Source organism: Hesperophylax consimilis, chromosome 19, assembly GCF_061612785.1.
Source record: "Hesperophylax consimilis isolate HC1 chromosome 19, BYU_Hcon_1.0, whole genome shotgun sequence".
NCBI classification, from domain to species: domain Eukaryota; kingdom Metazoa; phylum Arthropoda; class Insecta; order Trichoptera; family Limnephilidae; genus Hesperophylax; species Hesperophylax consimilis.
The window spans coordinates 1,071,646-1,090,927 of NC_142854.1; the positions used below are offsets into that span (position 1 = coordinate 1,071,646).

At 35.2% G+C, this 19,282-nt stretch overlaps 1 protein-coding gene across 1 annotated transcript in view; it reads right to left on the reverse strand.

Annotated features, from left to right (window-relative positions):
• Nucleotides 1-1,252: 1,252 nt before the first annotated feature.
• Nucleotides 1,253-19,282, reverse strand: part of ogre (optic ganglion reduced) — a 100,768-nt gene continuing 82,738 nt past the window's right edge. The window contains exons 4-5 of the mRNA XM_089643271.1: nt 11,442-11,597; nt 1,253-5,676 (exon numbers count right to left, since the gene is read on the reverse strand). Coding sequence (XP_089499397.1) covers nt 5,101-5,676; nt 11,442-11,597 — 732 coding nt within the window. The 3' untranslated portion in view covers nt 1,253-5,100. The remainder of the gene's footprint in view (nt 5,677-11,441; nt 11,598-19,282) is intronic.

The following is a 19,282-nucleotide window of genomic DNA, read 5'->3' on the forward strand; positions in this document are numbered from 1 at the left end:
CGCGAGCCGAGCCGCGAATTATGGGAAAGGAACGAAGCTACCGCAAATGGCGCGAAACGCCGCTTAACACGTTCCCGGACGAGCATGCTATAGCATTCGCATTGGATAGTTTTATTATGTCGCGGATGCTATAGCATTCGAAGTTTATTGAGTTTTTTTGTCAGATATGCTTGAGCAGTTGCTTTATCCTTATAAAATATAGGTAGTCTATTTCTTACTGTCACTGCTGACACAACCACAGATCGCTTACTGTCAAATGAGACCTTTTCTGCACACAAAGATAAAACAGTGTTTACGTATCATGACGGAAATGCTAGAGCAATCGCAAAAATCTAATACAAAAAATAGTGCCAAAGTACGGGGCGTGAACGTGTTAAGATATAATAAAAGAACTGAAAATATTGCAGCGACATCTATTTAATTCTGTTGAAGGCTGTTAAAGATAATCCCTAATTAGCTACGCGACTTACACAACAGATGGCAGTCATCTCCTTTTCAAATAAATTTTTCCTAGTATCTAAATGAGGTTTAACTCTACAATAAGCATTGGTATAAAGAAGAAAAACTGTTTTTTTTCTGTCTGTCTTGGAATTCGAGGTAGGAAAAATTTTGTCAGTTGTCAAAGTGTCAGTTTATTTTTGGCTGTAAAACTATGGAATTTTGAAATAAAACTTATCTGTATAAACAATAACCATGATAGCATATTGTTTGTTCCAACTTACTAACCAGAGGTAGGCAGAGGACGGACCACCAAACAACTCAGTCTTGGCACACACTCCTTGCCTCATTCACATTCATACATCGTCTCATACATACTCTTCTATTATTCAGATTCTTGACATGGCCCGACTCAAGTTTCTAATTCACTTTTCGAAAACTTTTCAAAAGCGATTGTTGAAATATGTATATATCATGTCATCATATCGACGAACTGTCTCCGGGCGTCCTTATCCTGAACTATTTCAGCAGCCTCTTGACTTGTTTCTCCCAACTATGTGTGTGGCGTCTCACTGACCGTCTTCCCTCTGGAACAGCATCCAATCTGGCATTCTTAATACATAACACAGCCACCTCAATTATTGCTAGTTTTCTATGAAGAGTGGTGGAGATTCGACGTTTGGCTCATCTCCATCTTCGAGATTCTTTTTCGATCCCATAATAAATAAAAGTATATTAAAATAAATATTATGCTAAAAAATAAAAGACATTATTTTTCAAAACCAGTTTTATTTTTAGAAAAAATGGAATGAGATTACTAAAAATAAAAATTTCATTTGTTTTTCATTTCCAATGAACAAAAATTTTAAAATAATAAGAATGAATTAAAAGTATGATCATGCAATTAAAAACAACTATAAAAAAACCCTCACTCAAAACCAAATTAACTATCATTCATAGGCTAAAAAATATAATATTTAAAAAAAAAATTAGGTTTATAGCTAGGATTTTAAAATATAATATATTCCAAACGTTGAAAAAATTTGGTCCTATTTGTGGTTTGTATTGAAAAGAATTTCGCTGCATACTAGCACAGCATCAAAAAGGTTTTCCGAGCAGTCGATCGTGGACCAAAGTTTGGAATTACAATTGTGAACTTTATTTTAAATTTATAACCAAGGATAAATTAAAAAAAAGAAAAAATTCTCAGAAATCGACCCCATAAAAACTAAGGTAAAAAGTAACTCCTTACTTTTAAACCCTTTGAAAACAAACCCTGCTTTCAGTCAATAAATAATGTTTCAAGAGGAAATTTTCAACAGAAGTTACAAATTAAATCAAAATTGTAATCATTTCCAAACATCAAAATGGACACCAAAAAAAAAATAAAGTAACTAAAACACAAAACTGTATCTTACTTACATCTAAGATGGCAGCTCTGGAAATAAAAATTACATTTGGAAGGAAAAAAATATATGGATTTGTCCGTTGAATGCATTGACCATAATGCCAAAGCAACTTAATTCTTATATCAAAATGTAGTAACTATTGTAATTATTCATATTAAAATTCAATAGAAAACACCTTACATATTATTATTATATCAGATTACGACATGCATTGTATAAAAAATGTATAAAAAACATCTTATTTACTAAAAACTTAATTTGAAATAAAAGTCAGAACACGCTCATGATAATAATTTGAAATTACATTTTCAGCACCAATATTGCGAAAATTAAATTAAAACAATACTTGTTAAAATGATGAAATGATGTGTCTGCGGAACAACTTATTAATGATATTATAAGTTGTTCCACAGACATATGTTTTATGTGAATACCGCACAAGAGTCCGAACTACTTATATGTCTGCGGAATAACTTATCATATCATTCTATAGTAACAATACAAAATGTATTTCTTAACAATGCAATTACTATTATGATTTATAAAAACATGATTGTGAGAGTTCCAGTTGAATATAAATGTCAGTCTTTATTTAAATCTATGATAAAAAAAGGAATATTGACTGTTACAGTTACTGCTTGCTACAGAAAAATCAGTGTTAACAGTTGAAATAGACGCTTTAAATGGATTTAGCCACGTTTAGTTACCAGAGCTGAAATGCCAGGTTTATTTTTCTTAAAGAAAACACACAATCCCGGGTTACGAATAACCTGACAATATTTGATAATCTCCTACTACCACCACAGTGAGCGGAAAACATTGCTTGTTAATGGAGGATTTAGCCTTGGGCGTTCCACTGGTTAAAGAGGTGTTGTTGTTAACGATGTTTTCAAGAGACTTCATAATAGAGTGGTGGTAGATTAGTACATTCCGTATAGCCCTAGAGAGAGATGGAACTTGTTTAAAATGGCTGGTGATCAGATCTGAAGTCAGATATTCTAACTCTTGCATTCCTCTATCTAATGTTCATCACCTCCACTCTTCTTTCAGTCTCGCAACCAGTGGCATGCATTGATCAATAATCAGTTCATATGTAGTATTAATGTTTGTGTATGAATTTGTGCATTGAATATTTGGAAATTACCATTTTATTATCTTACTAAAAGTGTAAATTCGTCACATCACATGACCTCAAAATATTGACAAATTTATGGAAAAATATATTTTTTGATCACAAATCTTTTATTTTCATGAAAGTTTTGTTTTTCTTAGGATAGGCACAGCTTTTCAGCATTTATGGAATGCACGCCACAGAGATGCCATAGTCCCACTGCTTCCTGGCAACTAGGAATGTAATAATCACATTACAAAAAAATACTGAAAATAAATGATCCTGGTTTTGCAAGTGATATTTGAGGTTATACCATTATGAGCATTGGACACAAAACCACCTAACTGGCAATACAGGGGAGATGAGGAAGAGATAAGTGAAGATCGCCTTAATGATAGGCCAATCTACATACATATAATAATGGAAGTTATTGTTGAGCATGCATATCAGAAAATATGTATATATAAAGCATGCTAATCGATGCACATAAGAGAGCAAAAAATGTATACAAAACACATGTAAAAATTCTTCCAAAATCACAATCAACAACAAGTGTTACATCGAAAGATAAAAAATTACATTTTACAGAACATCAAAAATAAACACAATCGAAAAACTTACTACATAATACTTATTTCTCAATACAAAAGTATAAATGTAAACTTAATTAATCACTTATTACAATAGTAGCATCGTATATTTATTATTTAGTCATCTATTAGAATAATTAGTCAGTTGTCAATTTTTATTTATTTAATTCTACACATGTATTGTCAAGATAATTTTTTATGATTGCCACCAAATAACTTTAGCCTGATAACAGAAAAAATATTAAATTCAAAATATAATTGATCATTATTTGTAATACTTTTGATTGACGGGCTTTCTGACCTAACAAAATGCTGACCTAAAGGGTGATAAAAATTTGTGGCCCTGGAAAGTGCGATTCTTGTATAGTATATCCACAAATAATTGAGATAAAAGGGCCAAATTTAGATTTTTATTTAAAGCAAAGTAATTTGTTTTTTTGAAACTGAAATTTGATAGCACTTTTAAATGAAATCAGAACACAGAGGGCTCATTCTTCATTCTTCAGTCGTCGGTACAATTTTTTTGACCTCAATTCCATCATAAAGAAGCAATTGATTTCTAATAACGTTCATTGATAAATTTATTTCAATGTATAAATTTCAGATCAATTGAAATTTACATTGATAATTCCAAACTTATGTTTGGATGCAGCAAATATGACGTTTACGAAATTATCATGAAATTGCCAAAATTACTAAACCAAAACAGAATACAATTATTCCAAATTTAGAACTCTTAAGGACGGGTTGTTTCGAAGAATTTGAACAATTCATCAAATTTCAACGTTCTTTTGCGGGTTCTGTGAAAGTTCTGTTCAAGTTCTGTTATTATATCATTATAGGCTAGTTGCTTGACAGAACTGAAATAAAAACAGAACTTTAAAAATCTTTCACAGAACTTGAAAATGAACTTTGAAATTTGATGAATTGTTCAAATTCTCCGAAACAACCCGTCCTTAGACAATCAAATAAATTTTCTTACATCACCCCAATAATATTCCCGTTTCATACCAATATTCTGGTTTTCCTGGTTATTCAGGTCTGCCTGTGGTTAGTGTGATCACAGATCTCTGTCTTACCAAATAATAACCAAAAATTCCAAGAAAGAAATGAGGAAAAAATAATTGAGAATGCATTTCAGAACATTCTTGGAAAACTTTCCAATTATTAATTATTAATTGGAACGTTTTCATTACTTATCATTATTAACTAATACAATATCATTTTGTAAAAGGCAATATTTAGTCTTGACAATAAAAATGATGTGCTACCTTTCAAAATTATCATTGCGCAAAATACTTTGCAAATCACAAATTCACATAATTATATAGAACACAGCATTGTGATTCACAATTATTATTACTTATTAACACCAAACGAGGGACCGAAGATAGCAATGAACTAACATTCGACCATATGAATGAAACATTATCCTTATCAACACAAATTAGGACTTGAACAACAAAATTGTTATAATCTTGATTGTTTAGTCCACGAAATTGTCCGTCACAAAACCCTTTTAAAACCGCTCTACGTCGCGGTTTAACTTATCTCATTCACGTATCGGAGGATCTTCGTTGTCCAACTTCTTGGAGAGCTCCGAGATAACTTCGGAATAGATCATATGATCCATATTCCTCCCCAGCATGTACAGAATCCACCAGTCTCCGAGATCACACTTCTTGGAGATGATTTCGGCCATCTGGCGTGACACCATCTTATTGCGAGCGTGCAGCAGACGCGGGCGAACCTCCGGAAGAAAGATAATGATGCATCGATAGATAACCAACATGCACAAGATGATGGCCAGAATGATGTACCAGAACCACAAGAAGATGTAGGTCTTCTCGTTGACGATGTTCAAGGGTAAAATACACAAGGAATCGTGCTTCTGGATGGATCCCGACGCACCATACTTATGGAAGATGCACTTGGTAACTCTGGGGAAGATGTATATCATGGGATCCACGCGAGCTTCTTGCGGCTCTTCCGTCATGTGCATGACGCGTAGGCCGTAGGACATGAATTCTCCGTTGAAGAAAGAGTCCATCATCCACAGCTGCAGGATGATGTTGATGAGACAGAGGAGTTCGCAGGCCCAGTAGCGGAATGCGTAGAGTTTGTGGCACTGGAAAAGAGAAAAAATAAGTTAGTTTCAGTGTTGAAAATTTGGCCCAGTTGGAAAAAGGTGTGGGATATAATTATTGTAACAGTCACTTCTTCTCTCTCAATCGTCTTCCAATGAAACAATCATGTCTGATTATATCTAAAAAGGACCGAAATGACAATCTAGTCTCCTTCAACGGAAGCTATCTTCCCAACATGCCTTTTTGATATGCATGGTGTAACTCTATGTGACCAGCTCCAGCATGGGGCTCCATCAAAGCCAGAGTCAAGTTAGCCTCTCAGAAGCTGAGTAGGGAAGGGTAGAGTCAGCAGTTGTTTGCTATTTTCAGTATCTGCGGAGTATATGTATCATAAACATGATACTCCCAACGGAAGGGGGAAGAAACAGAGATGTGACCGTTTCCTTTTCTGATTTTTCTGTTTCAGATTTTCGTTTAGAAATCACTAATATTGTCTTCAATATTTAAATATTACAATTTGAGGTTTTACTCAATAAAGTTATTCCGAAAAATAAATATTCATTCTAGACTTGCAGAAAAGTCAACAGATGTCGCACATTAAAAAATAAAAAAATAAGATAGGTTTATCTAAAAAGACGCTGTCTAGATTGCATTTAGTTCGGGTTGAATCTTGCGATCATACATAAAGATAGTTGCCAATAAAAATGTGCGGTGAAAGAAAAAAATGAAGACAATGTTGTTAGTAGTTCTTATTCGAAGTATGATACAGTTAAAAGTGACCGAGGGGAATAGGGTCCCATTAGCTCAGATGGTAGAGCACTGTCACGGAAAGACAAGGGTCCTGGGTTCGAGTCCCAGATGTGACCGTTTCCTTTTCTGATTTTTCTGTTTCAGATTTTCGTTTAGAAATCACTAATATTGTCTTCAATATTTAAGAAACAGAGAGGTCAGCAAATCGTTCTATATAATGTTCAACTCAATTTGTACAGGGTCCGCAGATACTGCAGGTAGTAAACAACTGCTGACCCTATACAAATCGCAAGTGCTCCCCAGTGTTGAAATCGGCAGCCACCTTTGGTCTGGAGCCCCAAAATTCATGAAATAAACCCTTGAGCCTGTGCAGATACGGGCAATCTTTTGATTGAACGGATGCGATATTTATAGCACAGGCATCGGATGCTGTCCATGTTCTACCGATATTACAGTGGAAGATGCTCCGAGGAACTAGCGTCACTGATCCCTTTGGTGTAGTTGAAAACACGTCAAACGCGCGCCCAACATTTCTACACGGTTGACATTTACCACGTGAGAACGGGTCGCTTCTATCACTCCTTCCTCTCCTCAAAAAGACCCTCCACATAGCGCCTCCAAAGATGACATAGGGCCTGAGGCCTTCCGTGCGCAGTTAATATAAAAAAGGGTGCCATAGATTCACTGGCTCTAGCAGTTGGGTTAGTTTGATGGCTTCCCGGTATCTTCGTCTTCTTCCCATTAACACAATAGCCTATTTCGGTGTTTCTTTCTCGACCTCAGTTTTCACATAAAAAAGTGTTCATGAAATTTAATTGCAAGGAAGTGAAAATTGAACCAATAATTTTATATTTTTTAAGAATAGTGAGAGTTACTTCCTGACAATTATATAATGTTTGATGTGTGAATGGGCAGCAAGGTTATCTGAATATTGTAGATAAAAATATGTGTATTTGATATGTAAAGTAAAAACATGTGAAACTTGTCCTTGGCTAACCACAATCAAATCAAAACACGTTTTACAAAAAAATAATTCTCTTTTCAAAATGTCTTTTACAGAGACTTATATTGCATTTAGCAATAATGTTTCCATTATTATTGAAATTGAATCCTTGATGTAAATTGAAATGAAAAAAGCAATCACGCACAAGGGCAGTACTGAAATCTGTTATAACTAGAAATTACCAGTGTGTACACGGATTGCTTATAATGGGCAACTTAAAAAAATATATTTTAAATTATTATTAACTATTTTATTGACAGCCCATACCCCTTGGAATGTTATAAATTGATGGTACGGAACAACTACCGTCGGGGTCGATATCACGACTTGCTCTATATCCCAGCATAGCATGACAAGAGGTGTGGTGCTAAATAATTAGTCACCTGAAATATCAATACAAATTGAAAATATCTCCCGAGTAAGAACAAATGCCGCCAACGGGAATTGAACCCGTGCCTTCTGATGTCCGGTCAGGTGCTATGAAACACTGAACTATGTGAGCTTATTTTCAACCCGCCAAATAATTCAATATGTACTAGTAACTCAATCAACAATTACTGCTTATTATATCCTTTTTAAATTTAAAACACCGAATAAATAATATTTTATTAAAGAAATATTTTAAAACAATTACACAGTATAAATATACTACGAATCAAATTACCTAAAATTGACAATGAGGTTACAGAAAACCAAATTAAAACTGATAACTGAATTTAAAAGAAATGTGAAATGCTTTTTTGTGAGTTCTTTCAGTGCTATTAAAAAATTCAAAACATGAAAAAAATTCTAAATCAGTTTCTTTTGAAGGTTTTTTTTTATCACATGTTTCTGGCTATTTCCTTTCAAGTGTATTCTACTTTAACATATCAAATTATGGAGAGAGGGAAGGTGAATTTATAAATAAATTTTGTTTAAATTGGCAAATTTCAAAATGATATGGAAGATTGGATTCGAATTCAGACTTGGAAAAAGGGAAATGTTGAATGGAGGCCTGTTTTTAGATTAGGCTTAATATGATATTTGTTTAGAGAGGGACAACCAAAAATATGTGATCTTAATGTTCCCATTTCTAGACCAAATAATGTACAATCTGAGGAGTCAAGCACAAGAAGGAATGGATCATGGACAATGTCCAATATGAGGAAATATATTTTTTTTAGAAATAAGGTAATTGTTAAAAGTACGGTACTGAGGCATAGCAGGCTCCCTTGGATATTGACTAGCGATGTGCCAATACTCTGACCAAACATTGTGGGATTACTTAAATATTTTTTTTACTGATAATTATAAATTGTCAATTTCATTAGCGCCATATCACCTCTATATCGCTGTAGATATAAAAAAAAAACAACAATAATTTTTATCACTGAAGTCATCTATTTTAATTTTATTGTGTTTTCTTAATTGAATGAATGAATGAAATGGAAATTCTGAAGTGGGAATTAACTCACTTACTTAACATCCGATCGAGCTGAAACTCAGCAGATAGACTCGTTGTCGATGACAATGCATTCTATCAAATTTTGGTGGCGTTAATGCACACACGATTTTTTATGAAATTGGGTGACATTATATTTTTTAATTTATTGCTGTTATTATACGAAATAAATGTCGGCACTATCCAATTAGGATTTGACTTAGGTATCAGCGGTGTTGACTCAAGTCCAGAAAAAAAATCGTAGATATTGAATAAAAGTTCCAACAATCCGGACTATGGTTTCTATAATTTTATTGGGATATGTCGTGAGGCTGAGGTGAAGAAGATAGGGAAGAGGAAGGTGAGGATGTATCTGGCTATTCAGATCTGGTCACCAAACACGGCTAAAACCATATGAAGCGACGTTTCTATTCTGAATGACGAACTTTCACCGGGGCGATACTGAGAGCATCTATCTACCACTTAGAAAGTTTCCGCAATTCGCGCTCTACTTGCTGCTTCATTTCCTAGGGTATCCAATCTGTTTATTACTCGATGGACCGCGAATTTCAAGATAAAAAAATGCACAAATGTATATGATAAAAAAATCTCCTGTTTATCAACCAACAACTTCCGAATTTCTAATAACAGTTCTTCGTATAGTTCGATGGAAAGATCACGAAATGAAGACTGACGTGGCTTCGTGATTTTATTTATAAATAATGAAGTTGACAAAAAATGTCGACTGAAAAGTGGCGACATGTCCGTCTTTCATTCGACAACAGTTAGTTTACTGTCAATGTTTTATTTAAATTGAAAGCGTTGCATTAGATTCGATAGATGGTTATGCTTGAATATAAAACTTATTGATGCAATAAAATTTTTAAACGCAACAAAACGGTATAACATAGCAAAACAGCACATTTATCCCACATCTTTTGAAGGACACTGGACTGGACAGATTCTTTTCAAAGATCGTTGACTCGATAGAAAAACCTTCGAGTCAATAAACACATAACGAGGACGGATGATTGATCACGTACCGACACCGACTGCTAAGACAGACTTGGACAGACGGTAACGGGTCTCACTTATTTTTACGGTTTATATTCGTCATATGGCAGGACATTCACTGAAACATTTATTTTACAACGTTCAGCCATTTTCGCAAGACCGACAGTAAACGACGTCGACGCGACGGTTCAATGACAAAACAGAATATTAACAAAAAGTAATGGAAAAAATCTAATCTAAGGACGGGTTGTTTCGGAGAATTTGAACAATTCATCAAATTTCAACGTTCATTTTCAAGTTCTGTGAAAGATTTTTTCAAGTTCTGTTTTTATATCAGTTTTGTCGAGCAACTAGCCTATAATGATATAATAACAGAACTTGAATAGGACTTTCACAGAACCCGAAAGTCTCTAACCCATTATTGATAAAATTCTAGAATTCTGCCTCAATCCTATTATGTACTAATTATTGAAATAACACTTCGATTCAACTTAATTGGAACAAGAAAATTATTTAAGTGTCAAAATTTCTCGTGTTTTTTGACGTCACAGACGCCATGTGTGAACCAAGTGACGTTTGCCAGGAGGGTCTGTTTCACTCGTAATAGGCACAAATTATTTAAATAACCCAAAACTAAGAACGCGATAATCTATTTAGGCTCATCTCTCTACCATCTTTTAAACGAAGTGTTATTTCAATAATTGATGCGTATTAACATTGAAGCGGAATTCCAGAATTTTACCCTATTGTTTCATTATACACGGTGTCCGGAAACTCGTAGTACAAGCGGGAAACTGGAGAATCTACACCACATGGGGAACCCAAAAAAACATAAAGTTTTTTGATTTGAGCATTTTAAAAAAAAAAAAAAAAAAAAACAAAAAAAAAATATTTTTCGGCTATTTTAGGGTTAAAGTTTTTTCTGGTGTTTAGGGTTGAATAACAGATGTTTTAACCCTGCAGAGCAGAAATATTTTATGATTACACCGGGTTAAATGAAGGGTGATTTCAAAATAATGCTTCAAATCCGAGTTTCTTCATTTGTTTTACTTTCAAATAGTTTTAATTAGTTGGGTACTTTGATCTTCAGTAATAATTTATAAGAATTTGATTAAAAAAAAAATAAAAAAAATAAAAAAAAATCAACTTCAAACTCGATTTACTCGATAACGAAAGCTCAAATAAAAAAAAATATACTACAAAATCGACTCCAAATGTGATGTAGATTCACCAGTTTCCCGCTTGTACTACGAGTTTCCGGACACCCTGTATTATTCTGTTTTGTCACTGTTCTGTTCTAATATTTTTCTGTTTTGCTACTGTTCTGTTCTGCTATTATTATGTTTTGTCACTGTTCGGGTAAGTAACTGTACTGTTTTATCGCTATTCTGTGTAGTCACTGTTCTGTTTTGTCACTATTCTGTTTCGCCATTATTCTGTTTTGTCCGGGTGCCTAAGCGACTGGTTGGAATACAGAGGTTGCTAAAAATAACGTAATATCGCTTGAAATGACTATGGCCGTTTTTATTGACTAGATTTGAACAGAGTCACATAACTGAAATGGGTGTGAATGAAAAGGGTTGACTTTTGTATAGGGCTACGAGAGAGCAGGTACTCACCCTGACGTGGCGCAGCAGGTAGTCGATGAGGACAGACTTCTTCTCTTCCTTCTCCTTGTCCTCGCACAGGCCCATGTTGAGGCCCATCACGATGGTCCGCATGAGGCCGCCTTCGCACGAGTCCCACAGGAACTTGGGCGTGTAGCACATGATAGCCTGCAATCAAACAACACTCGGTTAAACAAACAGTCGAATTACATTTAGGGCCCAATTTCACCGGAACACCAGTATGGTTCCATCAGTGTTAAGACCAAACCAAACGTATAGCAATCTATGAAGAGTACCTAACACATATACAATTGTTGAACTCCATCAAAAAGTATTTTAGAGAATGTCACACTAAAAATCTTACTTGTTTTTCTTCTTACTGAATACATATATGTTTACATATTTTAGTTAACGGGTCTGATTGCCATGTGTCTATATTACCTACACATACATATATATTGAAATACATGATTATAGTAAATAGTAATAATAATTATATGAAATGTATTAACTGTATTAACTGCATTGTATTAACTGTACACGTGACTTTATTTGTACATAATATGTGAAATGTTAACTCTTCTTCCATCCACAAGCTAAGGCTTTTAATGGAAGACCAGTAAAATTATAATAGAATGAAACTTCCAAATAACATAAATAAAAACTTCCATTTTGTTTGGTATTTAATTACATGAAATTAAACATTAAACAACAAGACAAGAAAACAAGACGCGTATAAGGTAGAATACAAAGTACCTACATAACAATTCATTATTGGCAACTGTGCTAGTAACACACTTATTTGGTACTAACCGTCTTCGAAATAAAGGGCTGCTTCACGTCATCATCAGATTTTTTTAAATACTTGTCTATTAAAATGTCTACTTCATCAATATTAGTACTATTGTTCCATGTTTTCAATACACATTGATCATCAGGATTGACATTAAGTACGAAAAATGAGCTGAAACTCTTGGGTAATGGGTATAATAAGATATAGGTAATAATAAAATTGAATAATTAATAATACATTGACAATACACACAATTTTTTCTTAAATAAAAATTATTTGATGCGCTCATAAATAATTGATTAAAATGTACAGGTAAATTCCTTCCACGGGCAGTGGTCAGTGACTGCACTGTAACAATCATCATTGCATCTGGCCACCAGCCCAGGGGTCAGCGACCTCGCTGGAAGAGGTCTGCCTCTCGAAACGTCCAGAACATTCCTCGCTCCTGCCTCCCTACCAACCCCGACTGTACAACATACAACATACATACGTACGTATATGCACATTATATAGCATCGCCGGCGGTTCTAAACCTAAGAAAGCGATTTTGATTACACGAAGAAATGATGGACAACAAAAACACTAAGATCATATAACAATAAAAATATATTATTTTTAATGATAAACTAATGTTTATAAGACAAGGTTTTATGCATAGCATAAAGGATAACAAATAATTATAAGCAATAATAATATTAGACCAGTCAAAAAATATTTCACCAATAAATTAAGATATTATATGTCGACGCCATCTAGTGAGAAATTTAGCACTGACAAAGCCGTTCCTACAAAAATAAAGTTGGTTGTTTAAAGGTGGAAAAAAATATAATTGTAATTGTTGATTGAGGTACTAGTACATATTGAATCATTTGGCGGGTTGGAAATAAGACGACATAGCTCAGTGGTTTCAGAACACCTGACCGGACATCAGAAGGCACGGGTTCAATTCCCGTTGGCGGCATTTAATTTTACTGGAGAGATATTTTCAAATTTGTATTGATATTTCAGGCGACTAATTATTGCTTATAATTATTTAATAAAAATATACTTTTGAAAGTAGCTATAACTATGTGGAATTCCATTGTAAATAAATGAAACAATGTAACATTGTTTGAACCACTATATAGCCGACCGGATCGGAACAACCATTCCTTCCTCAGAGCAAAATATATACTAACTAAACATTACAAAACAATGGGTGAATATAATATATTACATGATGTGGGATTGTGGGCGAGACTAGAGATTAGTGAGAGTGGGTGGTTGTTTTGAAGTGAAAGGGAGCATGTCTGACAAATTAAAAATAATGTCTAACAATAAAAAAATAATGTTTGACAATAAAAAAATAATGTCTGTAATATGAAGGCTCTTTGCCTTGAATGATTCAAATGGGCACGCCGCACATTGGGCTGAAAATCGCCTTTCATAGACATAGAGACTTGAATCTTCAAGTGTATTTTTTTGGCTAGAAATGGATTCTGCTGATCATTAATATGCTATAAAATTTTGTATGAAGCAATTGCGTGTACAAATGAAGGAGTCATAATTTTTTTAAGAAAAAATTGTATGGAACTGACATTAAAAATCAGGCTATCTCTGGAATCTTCGAGATCTCTGAAGATTGATCTGACCTATGGAAAGGGAGGAGTTATTGACCATAGTCGGTCATTCTGACTTGCACATTGATGGCGGCCTACATTGATGGCGGCCTGCAGTGCTGGGCAGAGTCTGTCACCTGTCGCGTGGTTGGCTGGTTTCTTGAATCTGGTGCACGTGGCACATGTAGCCACCAGATTTTTCTTCGGACAAGATTCAAACTCATGCCCCGTCTCTGCACAGTGTCTGCAGGTGGAGCTCTGTTGGGTGCAGGCCTTGGAGATGTGGCCGTATTGCTGGCATTTGAAGCACCTGGTTGCTCCCAGGTAATCTCTGGTCCTGCAGGCGTTCCATCCCAGGAAGCATAGGCCGCTATCAATGAGGAGTTTCCTGGCTTCTGGATGACAAGTTACTACCATGTTCATGGTAGCTCCCTCTTTCTTCCCGAACAGGGAGACTCGTCTCATGGTTCTCAGATGGTCGACCTTAGAGAGGAGATGTTGTTCTCGAAAATTTCGTCGAACAAGGCGGTGTCTCCTTCCGAGTCTCCTCGGGGGATGTCGTAAATCACGATTTTAGGTAGGCGTCCCTGGGGAGCTACCATTTTTATGCCCTTGTCGGCCAGTTTATCCATCGCCTTCTGGATGTTGAGGATGCCTCCGGGAGTGGTGGTTTGGACAGCAATCCCAGCCCCTTTAATCTTCCGCGTACGGACTACTTGGAATCCGTCCTTCCGAGGGTTAAGGATTTCGTTTAGGCATTTCTGCACTTCCTCTGATGTTTTGCCCTCTGGGATGGACGGATAGAATAAAATGGTAGGCTGTAGGAGAGGGGCTGGTCGTTCGACTCCATTCGTAATTATGGATTTGGACAGAGGGGGTGAGCTGGCGGTAGCGCTTGCGTATGATCTCGGACTTGTAGTGGAAATGGGGATGCTGGTTTCAGGATTACAGATCTCCTTGTCAATTTTAACGATTAGGGACTGTTGGGAGGCAAGGATCTGGTCAATGGTGACGCTTCTGGTCCTCACTGCAGTAAGTTCTAGGGAGATGGATGTGAGGTCTGCCATGAGGGAGTCAACCAGAGACGTAATTTCGCTCTTATCATTTTTGTTGAGCTTGTTGCTCCCTTCGGTGATGATGGAGACAATTCTTCTCAGGTTCAAAGGGGAGGGGAGGAGTTCCTCTTGTTCAGGGCAGGAGTTCGGGGTCATGGTCTGTTGTTGGTCGCTAGTTGGGTTGGAATCTGTTTTCGAGTTTTCACCCGTTGAGGCAGTCTCTTCGCCTTTGTCTCCATTATCCGACTTTCTTTTTCGGGACTTCGACATGGCCTTGACATATGCCGCGTAGCTCTTTATTGTTTCAGACTCAGAGTCCGAAGACTCTGAGGTCGACATTATTATTTTTCCAAACTGCTACGAGTGAGCGATGAAATGGCAGAGTCCGTGGAAACAGAGGCCGACCGGGGAGCAAATATGGTTTTGTGCGTAGAGTGGAAGGGTCCTGCGGGCAGAGCCCGGGAATTACCGTGCCTGCCGAGAACGGTGTGTGAGGCTACTCTAAAACTGTCTGGGAGAGTTGTTTTGATGAGATTTGTTGGGAACTTTTACCCCTGAAGGTGGCGCTGTGGGACACCCCGAGGGGAGGGGGAAATGGACTGTCTGTGAGTGCGTTGGTGATGTGAAATTGGTGCGTAAAAACTTTTCTCAAGAAAATTAATGCTGGTGAGAGGGGCTCTGGGTTGGAAGTGGAAAGGGAAAAACGTCTGTGCGCGATAGTTATGTGATTTGATATGTGTGAACTGAAAGTTTGTCGGATCTTACTGTTATTTTGGTCGATGCACTGGAGGGGGCGGAAAACTATAGAAACGTCTGTGCGTAGTAAAGTTTGTGACTATTTGGCCTTGAAAACTGAAGTAATAGTAAAATGTACTAAGCACTGGAGAACACTGGATATATTTGATTGTATGTGTGTTCCCATCACTGATTCACTCTGTTTGGAATAAAAGGCACATTGTTCTAAATCAAAATGGCAGTCACTTACTGTGGAAGATTGTGTGTGGGTGGTCCGTAGAAGCTTTGGAAGCTTCCAGATTGTTCGAGAACCTTCTAGGAGGAAACAAGATGGCCGCCCTGACGCCGCGGTGCCCGCCACACTATCGACCATTTTTTTTTGTTTTTGGAGATTATAGCACTTGCACTGATCCGAAATCACAATTTTAAACGTACACTTTTTGTACGATTGGAATCTATGGAATTAAACTCTGAATATAACAATAAAGTTGTCCTTAAATTATGTTAAAGTGTTGCTATATTGGTGTTTCAAAATAATCAAGCAATATATCGTTTTAAAAAGAAGTGGTAAATGAATGTATTCAAATAATTGGTTTTTCGTTGTCTTGAGTAAACAAGGTGCAATATATCTTTAAAGTTTACATTAAAAGTTTTGACAGAAGAAAACCACAGAAAAACATTAAAATAGACAGGTGATCTGAGATAAACGGACATAAAACTTGATTTTTGCCGTGAATAGTGAAATAAATAAAGTAACTCAAGATGGATCCTAAAAGTTTTATTGATAAAGCCACAGATGCAGTTCTAATTCTACAAAATTGCATTAATGACATTTCGACAAAACTAAACAAAGAACAAATTAATAAATTAACCCCGAAAACAATTACAATTTTGGGGTTAATAAGCGAAATGGCAGCAAAAATGGCCGATATTTCTGGAGAAAATAGAATACTTAAGGAAATTACGGGTAACAATAAGCAATACCAAAATTTGGGGAAAAAAATTATTATCACTCCGAAAGAAGAGCAGACCACGGAGAAAACCGAAGAGGATATTAAAAAACAAATTGATCCAATTGAAACAGGAGTGATGGGAATAAAAAATGCAAAGGATGGTAAAATAATTGTTACATGTAGAAATAGTCAGCATATTGAAAAACTACAGGAAGACATAAAAATAAAGTTCTGTGAAAAATATACAACGAAGATCCCAAATAAAAGATTCCCATCAATAAAAGTCGTTGGAGTAACACATAAAATGGATGAAAAAGAAATCGTTCAGAACATAAAAATTCAGAACGAGTTTCCAGAAGAACCACAAAAAATGGAAGTAACTGTAATAAAAAACAAGAAATTAAAAACAGGAGAAGAATATATAATATATTTGGAAGTAGATACACAAACACATGGAATAATGTTGCAAATGCAAAAAATAAATATTGGATGGGAAAGGGTCAGAGTATTTGATGCATTTGACATTAAGCGCTGCTATAAATGCTACGGGTTCAACCATAAAGGGAGCGAATGTAAAAAAGACTCCTTTGTATGCCCTAAATGTACAGGTGGTCATAAAAGTGAAGAATGCAAGGCTATTAGAGGAACAGAAAAGTGTAATAATTGTATTAATACTAAAAACAAGTTGAAGATAAACCTGGACTCAAATCATCCAGCGTGGAGCTTCGAATGTCCAGTATACAAAAGGAAATTGGAATTGGAGAAGAAAAAGGTAATTTTTTTATAAAAAGCAACCAACTGCAAGGAATTATATACTTAAATATTCAGAGTCTGATAGCGAACAATGAAGAAATACAGATTTTGATTGAACGAAATGATCCTGCACTTGTAATGTTAAGCGAGACTCACATAACATGCGATATTGAAGACAGCGAAGTTACTTTTCAAGGATATTCAACAATACGCTGTGATTCCTACAGTAGACACACAGGGGGAGCAATAATAATTATCAAAAAAGACATAATATTTGAAGTTATTTCTAACACAAAATACGAAAAGAACTGCTGGATACTAGCGATCAGGATAACTTCTGGATATAAGAAAGGAGTATACGGAGTAATTTACCATTCTCCAAATGCAAGTACAAAAGACTTTTTATCATTTATAGAGAACTGGTGCACCCAAAACCTAGAAGAGGAAGAAGATAATATCCTAACTGGTGACTTTAATATAAATTTCAAAAATTTGAATGATACATATACTAAAAGACTTAAAAAAATTATCCAAGCATCGGGAATGAAACAACTTGTTAAAAGTGAGACACGAATAACGGATAAATCCAGGACGTTAATTGACCTTGTCATATCCAACAGATTAGATTTGAATGTAAAAGTTCTAGATGAGCCAAAAATAACCGACCATAACCTTATCCACATTACAGATAACACAAAAAGAACTAATACGAAAACCAGCAAAGTAATAAAATACAGAAATTATAAAAAATATAACAGTGAAAGGTTAATTGAACTTCTGGGTGATATGAATGAACTTCATCAAATGGAATTTAATGAAAAGGCTAAATCATTAATAAATAACCTTCAAGAAGTAATCGACCAGTTAATACCAATCCAAACTACTAAAATAAGAGGAACAAATAAATGGTATAACATAGAACTACAATCAATACAATATGAAAGAGATAGACTGTACAAAATTGCAAAAATCTCAAGAAACACACAAGACTGGAAAGCATTCAAAAATGCAAGAAATAAATACTCAAAACAACTGAAAGTTTGTAAGAACGATTACTTCAAAAATAAAATTATCTGTGAAAAAGGAGACACTAAAAAAATGTGGAAAACCATAAAAGGATTAATGCAAACTGAAGATAAAGGGATGAAACATGACATTGAATTTCCACATCAGATACAGGGTAGCATACAGAACTGCTTCAACAAATATTTTGTAAACAGCATAACGGAATTACATCAGAGTATACCAATACTGAAGGAAGACAACCGCGTGAGAAATGTTCCCCTAAACCGAGAAAAACTTGTGTTTAAAGAGATTGATGAAACATATCTTTTACAGATTCTAAACAGCACCAAATCAAAAGAGAGTCCAGATGGAATAAGCTTTACAGTTTTAAGGGATGCAATGCCAGTGATAGGACCTCATCTACTGAACATAATAAATGAATCGTTAAGAAGTGGAAAATTTCCAAACACATGGAAAACATCTATTGTGATCCCGATTCCGAAAGTTGTTAATACCAGAAAATGCGAAGAATTTAGACCTATAAATATGTTACCAAAATACGAACAGGTACTAGAAATTGTAATAAAGAAACAACTCGTTGAGTATTTGGAAAAACATCATATATTATGTGACGAACAATCAGGATTCCGTAATAATAACTCTTGTGAAGCTGCAATAAACATTGTGATTAATACATGGAAGAAAGAAACAGATAATAAAAAAATCACCATTGCAACATTTTTAGATTTTAAAAGAGCATTTGAAACGATAGAAAGGAAAAAACTTTTGGAAAAATTAGAAGATATAGGTCTTTCTGAAGTAGCTCTAAATCTTTTCAAAGAATATCTCCATGAAAGAAAACAGGTAACAAAAGTGGAAAGCTCAGAATCAGAACCGATAGAAAACAACCTCGGTGTTCCACAAGGGTCGGTATTAGGTCCAATTCTATTCATTATTTACA